General features: G+C 38.3%; 1 protein-coding gene across 1 annotated transcript in view; it reads right to left on the bottom strand.

Moving 5' to 3' along the window:
* The window catches only part of IFT140 (intraflagellar transport 140), a 3,212,973-nt gene that overhangs the window by 2,171,150 nt on the left and 1,026,765 nt on the right, over window positions 1–15,058 (bottom strand). Inside the window, exons 13-14 of the mRNA XM_044089294.1 lie at window positions 1,897–1,902; window positions 38–57 (exon numbers count right to left, since the gene is read on the bottom strand). Coding sequence (XP_043945229.1) covers window positions 38–57; window positions 1,897–1,902 — 26 coding nt within the window. The remainder of the gene's footprint in view (window positions 1–37; window positions 58–1,896; window positions 1,903–15,058) is intronic.

Below are 15,058 nucleotides of genomic sequence, written 5' to 3'. Positions count from 1 at the left end.
TCAGAGTCCCAGGGATTCCTTTCCTGGCAAACACTACCAGCGCTCCTGAAAGAAGGTCTAGTTGCTTTCCTCTGGAAGCAGTCAGGGGCGTCAATCCTTACACCAACACGGCAGGCTCCAGATAACTTTGGATGTTTGGGTGCTAAGGATTATATCCAGAGGATACACCATATCCTTTCTTTCTCTTCCAAACAATTCCGACCAAATCTCCAATGTTCCACCCAGTCATAGGGAACCAGCAGCACTAGAAATTCAAAAACTGCTACAAAAAAGAGTCAGCTAAGAGGTCTCACCAGACGAGATAGAATCTAGAATTTACTCAAGATACTTTTTAGTGCCAAAGAAGACAGGGCACTGGAGACCAATACTGGATTGGAGTGTTTTGAACAAGTCCAACCGACAGACAAAATTCCAGATGGTCACGGTTCAGCCTATTCCCCCTTTTCCTAGGGAAAGATGATTGGATGTGCTCAATAGATCTCCAAAATGCGTATTACCACATAAAAATGGACAAGTGCTCCAGGAGATTTCTCAACTTCCAGCTGGGAGCAAGTCATTATCAGTTCAGAGCTCTGCCGTTTGGCCTCACCACAGCCCCTAGGGTGTTCACCAAATGCATGGCAGTAGTAGCAGCTCACTTGAGACTGCAAGGATTCCAGGCATTTCCATACTTAGACAACTGGCTCATTACCGTTCCCACCAGTCATTTACTAGAACAAGCAAGAGACTATGGCCTCCAGACCTGCAACAACCTGGGGATTACTGTAACTTATGAAAAATCACAACGGACTCCAACACAAACTTTAGCATTCATAGCAGCAGTGCTATATACCAATACTTTCATAGCCTCCCTTCCCTTTCTAAGACAGCAAAAGATCAAGGCCCAAGTGAATAAGATTGTCAGAAACAAGACAGCAGCCACACGACTAGTCTTGCAGGCCTTAGGTTTGATGACAGCTGCCATTACGTTAGTGCCTCTAGCAAGATTTCACATGAGAATTCTTCAGTGGCTTCTAGCATCTCAGTGGTCCATTCTGTATCATCCAATGTCAGATCAGATTTTGATTATTAATAGTTGCAAGAAAGACTTAGCTGGTGGATTAAGTCAGACTAAACTCTCTTGGGCAGTCCCTTTCTTCTGTCACAACCCCAAACCATAGTGACCATGGACTCCTCACAAATGGGGTGGGGGGGCATTATTTGGGTAAGACTGTCCAAGGCACTTGGTCCCCCATAGAGGACAACGTCTTGCACATCAATGCTCTGGAACTGAAGGGCAGTGCATTTAATGCTGCAGGCCTTTCAAACTGCTCTTCCCTCAGGAACAATTGCAATTCAAATGGACAATATGTCGGCAGTTTGGTACATCAACAAGCAGGGAGGAACCAAGTCGTTTCCCCTTTGTCGAGAAACTCTTAGTCTGGCAGTGGGTGATCTCTTCCAACTGTTTTCTGACAGCAATGCATATTCCAGGGAGTTCTAATGTGATAGTGGGCAAATTGAGCAGATGCATTCTCCTGCCTCATGAGTGGGCTCTCAATCCCAAAGTGGCAAGAAAACATTTTCATCACTGGGGCCATCCTTACAGCAATCTATCTGCATTGCCCCTGAACAACAAGTGCAGCAGCTACTTTGCCTGATCCCACCTTTGGGGAGTCCCTGAGAGATGCTCTCCTGCACAACTGGCTCTCTGGACTTTTGTACACCTTTCCCCCATTTCCTTTAATTCCTCATTTCCTAAAGAAAGCAATCAGGTTGAAGAGCAAAGTAATCCTCATTGCTCCTTTCTGGCCTTGACAGGTTTGGTTCCCCTTCCTTTGACCTTATCTGATTCAGCGATCATGAACTCTGGACCCAGATCCAGATCTCCTATCCCATCCTGAGGGACTAGTTTACCCAAACCTTCACAGCCTCATGCTCACAGCTTGGCTTCTCCATTTCCATTAACTGCCATGTGTGATTCTCTATCTTCCCTGTTTGTAAGATTCTTCTGGCCTCACACAAATCATCCACTAGAAAACTCTACAAAAGGAAATGGAGAAGATTTTCTTACTGTGCTCATAATAACAATGATACTTTATCCACTACTATCAGAAACATCTTTGAATTTCTGGCCTTGTTCTTTGAAGAAGGAGCCTCTTCCTCTACTATTAGGGTTCAGCTAGTGGCTATTTCAGATTTTTATAATGGGTTCAAAAATATTCATTAACTTCTCATAAACTTTGCAAAGCATTCTTAAAAGGGACTTTGTTGTTAAAACCACCATATAAAGAACCACTTGTACCCTAGGATCTTACCTTACTGTTGCAAATGTTAGTACATTCTCCCTTTGAGCCTGTTCCCAATTGCAACCTAAATTTTTTATCTTGGAAAGCTATATTTCTGGTAGCGATTACTCCTGCGAGAAAAATTTCAGAAATTCAAGCCTTATCTTGCAAACCACCATATTTAATATTTCACAAAGACAAAGTTTCCTTGAGGATGAATCCTTCCTTTCTGCCAAAGGTGATGTCAGAAGCTCATATCAATTAGACGATCAATTTACCAGTCATCTCTTTTCCCAATTTCTCAAATAAAACTGAATACTCTGTGCATTTACTAGATGTCCATAGACAATTGCGGTTCTATCTCCATAGAATGAAGGACATTAGAAAATCTGACCAATTGTTTGTTTCCTTTTCAAATACCAGAATGGGTAAGCCAGTATCCAAGGTTACCTTATCTAGATGTCTGAAGGATTATATATCCTCATATACAATAAGAGGAAAGTTGAATTGCCTGGGCCTGTCAGGGCATGTTCTACTAGAACCAAAGACACTTCAGCAGTTTTTCATTCTAAGGCTTCCATGGATGATATTTGGGCAGCTGAGACATGGGCTTCTCCGCATACCTTTATTATTCATTACAAATTGGATTTGGTCTCTAGAGGAAGAGCATTTTTTGGTTCTAAGGTGCTCAGGAATATCCTTCCATGAATCTTCCCAAGATATAAGGTAGCTGGAGACTCTGTCTTACACATCAAGGAATAACTGAAAATTGACAACATCAGATAAAGAAATTATGTAGCTACCATAACGCTCCATCTGTGTTGTCGATCTTCATTTATCCTCGACTCCCCTCCCTCCAGCATCTTAAAGACATACAACCTCTTTAAAGTTTTATACTAATATTTTAATAGTCGTTTTGCTATTTCAACATTCGGGATTGTAAATATTCAGCGTAATGAGGTTTTAGCGTTTTCGCCTCTATATCGAGGTCTTCGACATTTTGAAAATTTGATGTTTAAAAGTAGATCCATATATACATAGATTTATATATATATAAAACATCTTTATTAAATTATTACTTAAGACATGGGCAACATGTGCATTTTCAGAAAAGAAAAAAAAATGTTAACAGTTTTCCATTTAAATACAACATACATTATATATATTTTCTTTACTACTATCGTCAGTCCAACATTACAAAAAATTGCTGAATTCCTACCTTCCCTTAATCTTACTCCTCCTCCTCTTGGTTATTATACATATATTGTTTCCACAGTTTCTATTTACTTCTGTGTAATGTGTTCCTAACCTTTTCTAAAGATTCCTCTTCCAGTTCTTGGATCTCTTTTATAATATTCAATAAGTCAAATACAGTTGGTGTAGATTTTTATTTTAATTTTATAGTAATTTTTTTTGTTTTTTTGGCAGCCAGCAGAATTAAACTTAATAAGGCCTTAATATGTACAGGTAATTCAGATCAGACATCTCAGCTCAAAATAATTGTTTCCTTAATTAGAGCCATTTGCAGGGAATTTATAAAATCTGCCAACTCATTGCACTCTTAAAACATATGCTCCCAGTTCCATCCTCCTTCTCCACCACATTTCCTTCATTTGTTATCTACCTGTGGAAAAATTATTTCAAGTGTAATTGGGGTATAAAAAACTCTGTAAACACTTCAAAGCAAAGATACTAAACCTTCTGGACTTGGTTGCATACTTGAGAGACATACATATATCTTCTTCGTCTTTTACTCTTCCCAGTCTTTTCTAATCTCCTTGGACTGATTCTTATACTTATCATGCAATATTTTATATGCACTGCTGATTATCCCTTTCCTAACATATGTTTCTATTTCAGATTCAATTAAAAATTCTGCCACAATGGAGATCCAAGATGGCTACACATTAACACCTTAATTCTAGTTCTCCCAGTGTGGAAACAGAAACTTAGTAGAGAAAGCCAGTGGACCTAGATTCCTGGGTACATTTCAGTAACTGGCTAGTAAGAGCACTGTCTGGATGCCAGGAAAAAAGAAATACAGAGGACCTGAAGGAAACCAGTTATGAAAGGTGACGAAAAAACACTGACTGGGAAAAGTACTGTAACTGTTCAGCAAAAAGTAGGCAAGCTTTAGACATGACTTTCAATAGCCAAGAGAAAAGTACAATGCAACTGCATACAGACCTGACTAAAATAAATGAAACACTGATGGAGTATATCAACTCAGACAATTATAGACTGAAAAAAACTGGAAGAAGCTTTAAACAGATATTCAAAACGGCGATAAAACTGCAAAACTCAGATGCTGAAATGAAAAAAAGGCTGGCTGAATATCAGACTGCACAAGAAGAGATGTTTCAAAAAATAATAGAGTTAGAGAACAGAGCACATAGGGAAAACCTGAGATTTTCTGCTGTACCTAAGAAGCTGGAATGAACTGACTGTATTAATACTATGAAAGGACAAACAAGCAATTGGACTGGTATTCCACAACAGGAACTGTGTATTGAAAGGGCACATCATGTGTATGCTCCAAACCTGGCTATGAGAAAACAACCCAGACCTTTAATAGTAAAGATGCAATCCTACCAGTAGAAGGAGATGATTCTGACAAAACTGTGGCAGAAGTACTAAGTACTAAAAGTGGGAGACAGCAGAGTATTTCTGGAGAATGACTACTCCTTGTTACACCAGACAGAACAGGAATAAATGTATTCTATTATTCAGGGAATGTTGAGAAGCAGGAATGAGATTCAAACTGCCGTACCCAGCTATCTTCAAAATATTTTTCCCTGGAGGAACAAAATCATTTTTGATGAAGTACGTGCTAAGGAAGAAACACAAAAGGTTGTCCAACAAAAAGAGAGCTGTGAAACAAAGATATTCTGCTGCTCGTTCTTCTGGTAATAAAAAAACACAAAGAAACTGTGCCAGTGAAACCTCTTCCAGTGTTTCAATGGAAAATGCATGACAGAGGGGAAAAAAGAACAAGAGTTGTCTAGAAGAACTGAAAATATGTTGGAAATGAAGCAGAGACAGGGTTTGGGAGATGGGGATGAACAGGAATAGAGCAAGAAAATCTGGAAATATTGGACTTTTTTGGACTTTGTTAAAATTCTACAGGACTCAAGCATATGCCCTGCTTCATGTCATCATCATTTGGTGAATAAAATCGGTAACTTGGAAAATGACAAATGTGGGATTACAAAGCAATAACTATTTTTGAAACATGACAGAACAAGAAAATCTTGAAATACTGAACTTTTCTGGACTTTGGTAAACTAGTAGAGGACTCTAAAATATATGCCCTACTTCATGTCTTTAATGTTCAAAAAATACCCAGGGGAGGGGAAAAGGCCAGAGAAAGTTGACTGCAAGTAAAATATTTTTTTTACTCAATAGTACTATGTAAATTGAGTATGTTTTTTTTTTTTGCATGATATAAAGTAAAGTTTTTTTCAGTTATTCTTAAGTGTAATGGGGGTACTAATGTAAATAGGTAGGTGCTCCTGTTTTTTTTTTTCTCTTTCTCTATTTCTCCTTGTTCGGTTTTAAGAAATGTATGCACTGCAATGTAAAAAATCTGGTTAAAAGAGCATGACAAAAGAGAAAATAGTGTGCTTCTTCTCATTCTTGGATAGGGGAATGACTGGGTTAAAGCCATTAGCTTAACGCAGTAACAAGTTTTAAAAGAGAGCAAGTAAATAAAAAGTATGCTGAATATTAGAAGGCTTTTTTCAACTAAACAGTTTTGTGTCTGGTTCTCATGTATCTAGCAGACAATCTGATAAAGAGAAATGGCTTGGAAAAATGTTTTCTAAAAGGATTCAAGTGTTTTTTCTAGCTGAGAGAGCTATAAAGATAAGACAAAACCAAACAGCACTTAATAGAACCACAGGCTTTACCAAGCATTTTAGCATGGATAACCTTTTAGGCTAGCTAGAGTCTTTGTGTGTGGCTGTCAGTTTGGAACATTTGTTCATATTGGAGAGTAAACATTAAATATTTGATAATGTACATAGTTTTGTGTGTTGTTATTATTAAGTTTTAGTAGGGTATTGGGTGGTCTCTGTGTGTGTGCATGTATTTTTGTTTGAGGGTTTTTAATAAAACAAAACGTTCTGTAAGATGTGACATAGACTCAAATGACAGACAACTGTATAAAAGATTAACCTGCCTGCCAAACAGTATATGCATGTAAGAGAAAAGCTGGAACTACACGTTCAACAAAAAAAGTCATTATACATGAAAGGTGTGAATAATAATTTCTCAAGAAAATGTTGCTTTCTATAATGTCTTTAAACGTAAATGGTCTCACAGATAAATACAAAAAAAGAAAGAGCAGTGAACTATATTAAAAATGTAGAGTGACACTTGGAAAGAACTGAACATGTGAATTTGATAAAGAAAGGTTTTCGGGGTGGTTATTCAGCAGAATACCTGGGGCAAAGAAAGAGAGGAGTACTTATATCAATTGCAAGAGGAGCTCAAATTGCAATAGAAGAGGATAAAAAGACAATAATGGCAGATTTGTAGTACTAAGGGGCTACTGGCAAGGGAAGAGGATTACACACAGCCATGTATTTATATTCCACCTAAAACTGTTACAATGGAGCATAAGAAAATTCTGGGAGAAATAATCGGCTTTCAGCAAGGAATATTACTTACAGATGTGGACTGGAATTTGATTTACAACAGGGAAAATGTGTCGAGAGGGGGGGGGGGGTCCAGAAAGGAAAATATAACAAAGGAGAGTCGATTTTTAAAGACATTTATGAAAATATTTGGCATGGAAGATGCGAACTCAGTACTAGGAGTTCGGAGTGCATTTACATATTATTCCCCAAGATACAAAAACTGGGTTGGGCTAGACAGAACTTACATTTCACAGGAACATATGTGTTTAATTGAAGGTCTTGATACACAGCCTAAAACTATATTGTATGTTATGCTAATAATAACTACAATAAAAGCACAGGATGATGAAATATAAACAAGACACTGGTGCTTTCCCACCTATCTTCTGAAAAGAGAGGAATTTAAAGAATGGGTAGAGGAAATTATTCAGCAGCTATTAGAGAAGATATAAATTTCTTCTGAAATTATAGTTAGGAAGATCGATAAAATTAAAGTGGAGTTTAAAATAGGGTGGAAATAAAAGAAAAGGAAATATGGTTAAGAAGTAACAAGAATTATTTAGAGGGATTGACAAATGTTAAAATATTGCAAGGTAGGAAGAATCTCACCGAACAAGAAGAGGAGCAACTGTAGAATGCTAAACAGAAAATAAGGGATTACCTCGATAATTTGTATGAGTTTAGAAAAATTGCTTTTGAGCAACTGTTTTTGATAACTCTAGAGCATACAAACTTTTAGCACAGCAACTCAGGCAACAGAAAATAGAAAGGACTGTCACCAAGGTTAGTGAGCCTATAACAATCAAGGAAGATAATAAGGGATCCTGTAGAAGTATTAGAAGTATTTCAGAAATTCTATGAAAGTATGTATAAAACAGAGAAATATGGAAAGGATATAACAGCTGGTGTAACTTCCAGGATTGCTGCACAGTGATCAGCAGAATAACTTCAGCTCTTCCAGTGAGAAAAATGAAACTGAGAAAAAGGAGTGCCATTGAAAATGTTTTTTTTTTTTTTTTTTTTTTGGTATAATTCAATTACTGGCTAGTAAATACACTGTCTGGATGCCAGCAAAGGAGAAATATGGAAAAACAGAAAGAAACTCAATCATTAAAGGTGAAGAGAGAACACTGTCTAGGACGGATTCTCCGGCTGTTAAGCAACAATCAGTTCAACCTTCAGCTTTGGTTCAAGAGAAGTCTTCCAGTAATTTAGAGGAAAAAAAAAATAAAATATACTCAAAGGTGATTAAAATAAATGAAGCATTGAAGTATTATATCAATTTAAACAATAAAAGACTGGAAAAATAGAAGAAGCTTTAACTAGCCAGTAAGATAAACTGATAAAACTGCAAAAATCTAAGGCTGACATGAAGAAAAATCTGGCTGAATATGAGGTTCCTCAAGAACTGTTTAAAAGAACAGTAGAGTTAGAAGACAGAGCATGCACAAAAACAACTGAAATTTTCTTCTGTACCAGAGAGCCTGGAAGGAACAGGCTGTAGTAATTTTATGAAAAGACAAATAAGGAATTGAACAGGAGTTCCATGGCAGAATTTGTCAACTGAAAGGGCAAATGGAGTCATGCTACAAACTGTCCATGAAAAAGCAACCAAGACCAACCAGCAGAAAGAGCTGATGCTTCCAAAATTGTAGCAGAAGGACAAAGTATTAAAATTTAGAGACAACAAAGTGTTTATAGAAAATGATGAATCACTGTATACCAGGCAGAAGAGAAGCAAATTTTATCCCAGCAATCAGAGAATGTTGAGAAGCAAGTGTGAGATTCAAGATTCAGTATCCAGCTGTCTTCAAAGTTTTTTTTTTCCTGGAGGATGTCATTTTTTGATGCAGAACAGTCTAAGGAGGAAATGCATAAATGTATCCAACAAAAAGTGAGTCTACAAACAGAAGAAAACTCTGTATCCCATTCTTCTGATGTTAAGGTTCATAGAGAGACTTTGCCAGTGAAACTTTTTTCCAATGTTCCAAAGGAAAATGCATGAGAGACAGAAAGGCACAGGAGAGGACTTAAAGACTCAACAGTATCTTGGGCTTGAAACAGAGTCTCATGTTGGGAAATGAAGATGACTAGGAAGAAGACTAACAACTCTGAAATTAGTAAAAAAAAAAATGGAAGGCTATAAAGCATCTTATCACATTTGTGAAATATGGTTTTGCAAGAAAAAGTGGCTGAAAAAAGGAAGTCATGTCTTACCATAACATTCCAGCTGTGTTGTTGATCTTTACAAATCCCTGACAGTGGGTTCAGCTCCAAACCATCGGAACCGACTCAGCTGTTATTACAGCTCGCACATACCAAAAACTTTTAAGCTCAGCTCTACCCATAATGCTACTCACTAAATTACCTCAGAATGAGTTTGTATAAAACAGTGACAGACAAGCACCACAATAAAAAAGAGGGGAATGAGAGACTTAACTGAATCCAGAAAGGAGGACCTCCGTCACCGAAACATCTGATTCACACTAAGAAGCAACAGGACGGGGGAAGGAGGGCGGGTATGTAAAGGATATGTGGAAATCAACAACACAGATGGAATGCTATGGTAAGATGCAACTTCTTTATTTGATGTTGTCAATCTTCACACAGTCCTTGACAGTAGGACAGAATCCCCAGCAACCTGAATCTTGGGAGATTTCATGGAAAAATATTCCTGAGGACCACTGAACCAAAGGATGGCCTTCCTCTAGAGACCAAATCCAGTTTGCAATTAGTAACAAATGTATGTGCAGAAGCCCAAGTAGCTGCTGCGCACATATCGTCTAAGGAAGCTTGGGAATGAAACACTGCAGATGTGGCTACTGCTCTGGTGCAGTGTGCCTTTACAGGCCTTTGTAGTGGTAATTTGCTTTTGTTATAGACAAAGATAACACAATCTTTAATCCACTTTGCTTGTGTAACTTTGGACACTGGTTTACCTTTTGCCACTGAAGAAAAGGAAACGAACAACTGATCTGATTTTCTGAACTCTTTTGTCCTTTGTAAACAGAAGTAGAGTTGTTTAAGTACATCTAATACATGGAGAAAATATTCACCTTTGTTAGTATAATTGGGGAAGAAAACTGGAAGTTGAATAGTTTGGCTAAGGTTGGATTCAGAAACTACATCAGGAAGAAAGGAAGGATTAGTTCTCAAGGAGGCTCTGTCTTTATGAAAAATTATATAAGGAGGTTTGCAGAAGAAGGCTTGAACCTCTGAAATTCTCCTGGCTGAGGTGACAGCCACCAAAAACAATGTTTTCCAAGAAACTAATTTTAGATTGCATTTGTCTGAAGGTTCAAAGGAGGGATAAACCAAGGAATGGAGAACAACTAAATTTAGGTCCCAAGGTGCTGATGGTTCCTTACATGGGGGTGTGAGCATCAAGGACCTCTTCAAAAAGGCTTTACAAAGTTTATGGGACATCAAAGACAAGCCATCCAGACCAGAGTGAAAATTGGAGATCACAGCTAGATGCACTCGAATGGTAGACGATGAAGCCCCTTTTTCAAACAGTGATGTCAAGAAGTCTAGAACCTTACCCCCTGGAGCTAAATAATGATCAGTATTAGATTTAAACATCCAAAGAAAAAAATTGTGCCATTTGCTGAGGTGCAAATTCCTAATGAAGAGTTTGTGACTAGCCAAAACAATTTTGTTGTGCTGATGAACTAAGAGAGGAATGCCTAGCAATCATGGGAATTGGAGAAACCATGCAGTGAGCTTGAGGTTCTGCATATTCAGGCGAACAAATCCATCCAGGTGGGACAACAAGTCCGGAGTTAGAGCCAGGCTTAAGGGTTTCCAAACTAGGTGAGACCAAAGAAAGGGAACTCAGATTTGTTGAGGCTTGAATGGGGAAATGAGGATTATCTTGTTCTTTGACCTGACTGCTTTCCTTAAAAACTGGGATACAAGAGGGATCGGGGGAATGCATAAAGTGCACCGGGGGGGGGGGGGGCATCGTGGAGAAGAGCATCTCTCAGTGACTCCCCTGGAGGTGGGATCAGGGCGAAGTAGCTGCTGCACTTGTTCAGTGGGGGATGCAAATAGGTCGCAGCAAAGTTGGCCCCATTGGCAAAATATCCTTTCTGCCACAGATGGATTGGAAGACTACTTGTGAGGCATCAGAATACTTCTGCTTAATCTGTCCGCAATCACGTTGGAGCTCCCTGGAATGTGCACTGCAATGAGAATGCAGTTGAGGAAGCCTCCTCCGAGGCTGAAGCAGGGGCTGAGGTTATGAGTGCAGAGGCAGTGAGGGGCATACGCAGCTCCAAAAAACTGAAGATGAAACCATCCCCCAGGAACCCGCAATGAAGCTACAGCCCCGTGAGATCTCCGGGTTCAAACCACCTGAAACACTCAGGGTAGCAATCCGTGTCAGTGCCAGAGACGGGAACTGTCAACATCATATGCTCTAAAGTCTCAGTGTGAATTGGAGGAGGAAGGAGAAGAATTGGGGTGGATATAGAATAGTTCCAGTGGCAATGGTGCTAGGAACCGAAGCCGAAAACAATCGCCTCACTGCAAGGAGCTGGTCCAACATCCTCATAATATCCAACTCTGATAAGCTCCTGGTGGATCGGCCAGAGGAAATAGAGGGGGACCGGGGAGGATGCTTCTCCAAGAAGGGGCTAGGAGGGTGATCCACAAAGGGATCTACCAAAGGAGACTACTGGGTCGGTAGCAAATTGCTAAAGGGCAACTCCTTCAGTCCCTGGGCCTTGGGTGTCATAGTGGTAGGAATTGCTGTTGTGGATGGCGCTGAAGAACTTGGTGCATAAGCCGGCACCAACGGCAATGAGGGTTGAGATGCCTTGGTTGTTGGTTCCGAGGATGCTGTCAGAACCACAAAAGATTTAGACATTTTCAATACCAGTTCTGAAGAAAAAGTCAGAACCATATGAGGTCTCTTTTTGGACTTCTCCTCTTACAGGAGGAAAAGTGGAAGGTGAACTAGCTTCTGTTCTGGACCCTGACAATGACCGATTTCAAAAGACCTTTTATAATAAGCTTATTCTTATGGTCGACTAGTGCCCTATGGCTAAAACTATGACATATGGCACAGTCATCCTGTTAGTGTACAGCCCCAAGACAATACACAGAATGAGTATGCCTGTCTAATTTTGGCATTTTTCTATCACATATAAGACACCTCTTAAAAGCCGAGGTGCCTTTAACTGGCTCGTCTTACATAACAAGAAAACACATGCACACAAGAACTCCACTAAACTACACAGGGGCTAACTATTCTCTATTTTTTTAAAGGAATTAGAAAAGGGAAATTGCAGAGAACAACAAAGTACCAACAATGGTACAGAATACATACCAAAGGTAAACAGGAAATGTGCTAACAATGGTGCGTAAGGCTACCTTAAGGTAGAGGAAAATGGTATCACATGCACACTAACACCAAAAAACAGGAGCGGGTAGAAAAACTAACAACTCTTAACATAAAGAAGAAAGGAACTAACTTACACAGAAGAAACTGCTTTACTTGAGAGCTTATATGAGACACATCTGGCCCTTTGAAGCGGCAAATGAGATCTGAGGTAATTTGGTGAGGAGCATTATAGGTAGAGCTGAGCTCGAGAGATTTTGGTACACGCAAGCTGGAATAATGGCTGAGTTGGTTCCTAGGGTTTGGAACCAAACTCACTGTCAAGGACTTTGTGAAGATTGACATCATCAGATCACTGGACTTTTGTTAACTTTGTTAAACTTGTATGTGGACTGTAAAGCATATATCACTTTATACTATTAATGTTTAGAGGGACACTAAAAGGGAGAAAAACAATTTTGTTCTTATTAGTATTTTTATGAAACATTTCATGATCTGAACTGCATGTTATATGCAATAAAACAGTTTTGTGTACTGTGTAGTCAGGGATATTTTAAATGTGTGGGTGTGTGGGGGGGGGTCTTTTCAGTGACTGTTTTATGTGTTAAGAGTAACAAGTATTTATTTTAGTTGTAAGAAATATAGATTTTATAGTATAACAAGAGAGAAAAAAGGCTGGAAAAAAGCAAGTTTAATGTTCATATCCACTAATATTGGGCTGCTGGAGTTGTGGTGAGGTGTAAAAGTGCACTGATTATATTATGTGTAGAAGGTATGTTCTCTTTTTATTTTACAAGTGTGAAAAATGTTTGGATTATTATTATTGACTTACACTGTAAACAAGTGTTTTTTTGGAAGCACGTAGGCATAAAAATCAGACAAAATGATGAAAGCCATGAAAATGCTAGGCATCTTACAACTGCAAAGATATTAGCTTGTTTGTCTTTCTCTGGCAAATGTCCAGTGGAGTTGAGACGTGCAGCTGTGCATTCCTTTCTGAGTGAAACTTACAAAGACTCATTACTGAGTACATTAGCATGGAGACAAGACATGAAGTAGTCTTTGCAGAGGGAAATGCAAAATTTAAAAGTGCATTAGCAAACAGCTCAGAGAAAAAAATTAGGTTTGAGATTATGGGAAGTGAGTAACAGGCAACAACCTCCCTCCCTAGCAGCCTTAACACTTTAATGCAGTTAACAGAACAGCGTACAATTTCGTTTTATTTAAAGATAGCCAGTGTGTTTCCTTAGGGCTAAAAGTTAAAGTTTTCTGAAAATATACAAGCTGTTTTTCATACCTGGGAGGGGGAGAGAGATAAGAAAAGTACAGATAGCAATTAGTGTAAGTCAAAGCACAGACTTCAGTATGTGCTTTAGTGTGGATAACCTTAATTTTAGGTTAGATAATGTCTATAAGTGCAGCCAGCAATTTGGGTGAGTTGTTTCCTTCTGGAGGGTTAAACTTCAAGTTTTGAAGATGTACACAGTTGTTGTGTTTTGTATTTAGTTTTTTTGTTTGAGGATTTTCATTAAAATAAAAAGTCTTGGAAAAATGTGACAGAGGTTCAAATGGAGATGAGATGAAACAACTGTTAGTATATGCATGTAACACAAAAGCTTGGAAATACACATTCTAAGAAAACTGACATGTATAACAGGTGGCAATAATAGCATTTTTATCATGATGGCTATGCTGTTCATATTATTCTGGGACATGAATGGCCTTACAGGTAAAGATAAAAAGGAGTAATTACTGAATTATATTAAGAAATGCAGAATGCAAATAGCAATGCTGCAGGAGACACATTTAGAAAGAAATGAGCATGTGGATTTGGTAAAGAGAGGATTTCAGAATGGATATTCAGTAGAATACTTAGGACAGAGGAAAATGAGAGTAATTATATTAATTGCTGGAGGGGCTCCAATAACGATAGATGGGGGGGGGGGGAGACAAAAATGGTAGCTTTTTGTAGTAAGGGGGTACTGGCAAGTAATGAAGGGAGATTATAATGGTATGTATTTATATTCCACCAAAAACTGTGATTATGGAGTTTACGGAAATTTTGGGAGAAATAGTCAGCTTTCAGCAAGGAATATTATTTATAGTTGGGGAATGGAATTTGAGTTTCAATACTGAGGATTTATCAGTGGACCTAGAAGGGATGGTATGACAAAAGAGGGTAGATTTCTGAAGAAATTCATGAAAATATGTGATATGCAAGATGTGAATTTAGTAGAAGGAATTCACACAGAATTTACATATTATTCCCCAAGATACAATAACTGGGTTAGACTAGATAGAGGTTATATTTCACAGGAACATGTGCATTTAATTGAAAGCTTCAACACACAACCAATAACTATTTTCTAGTTATGCACCAATAAAAAACTAAGATAAAAATTCAGGGTAATGAAATAAAAAAAGGCAGTGGTACATTTCCACCTAACTATTAAAGAGAGAGGAATTTGAGGAATGCACAGTGTAAAATATTCAAGAGTTATTAGCAAAGACAGAAATATCTTCAGAAGCTATAGCTCTCGACTGAGATACAATTTATTTTATTTATTTTATTTTCCATTCGTTTACCAGGATAGTCTGACTGGATACATGTCCATTTTCAGCAGAGGCCCGGGGAGAAAACCTCCACATACTCAAACTTACATAGATTACACAGAAGTTAGGAAACAATAATAAAAAGGTGATTATGTTCAGTGGTTTATGGAGAAGTTAGGAAACATTTATAAAAACAAAGTAATTATATACAATGGCATTAGTAGTGTCCCCAAGTAGGGACTCACAATTCTCAT

The sequence above is a fragment of the Protopterus annectens genome, chromosome 12.part0 (assembly GCF_019279795.1).
Source record: "Protopterus annectens isolate FY-2018-M chromosome 12.part0, PAN1.0, whole genome shotgun sequence".
NCBI classification, from domain to species: domain Eukaryota; kingdom Metazoa; phylum Chordata; order Ceratodontiformes; family Protopteridae; genus Protopterus; species Protopterus annectens.
This window is presented reverse-complemented; position numbering and strand designations above follow the sequence as displayed.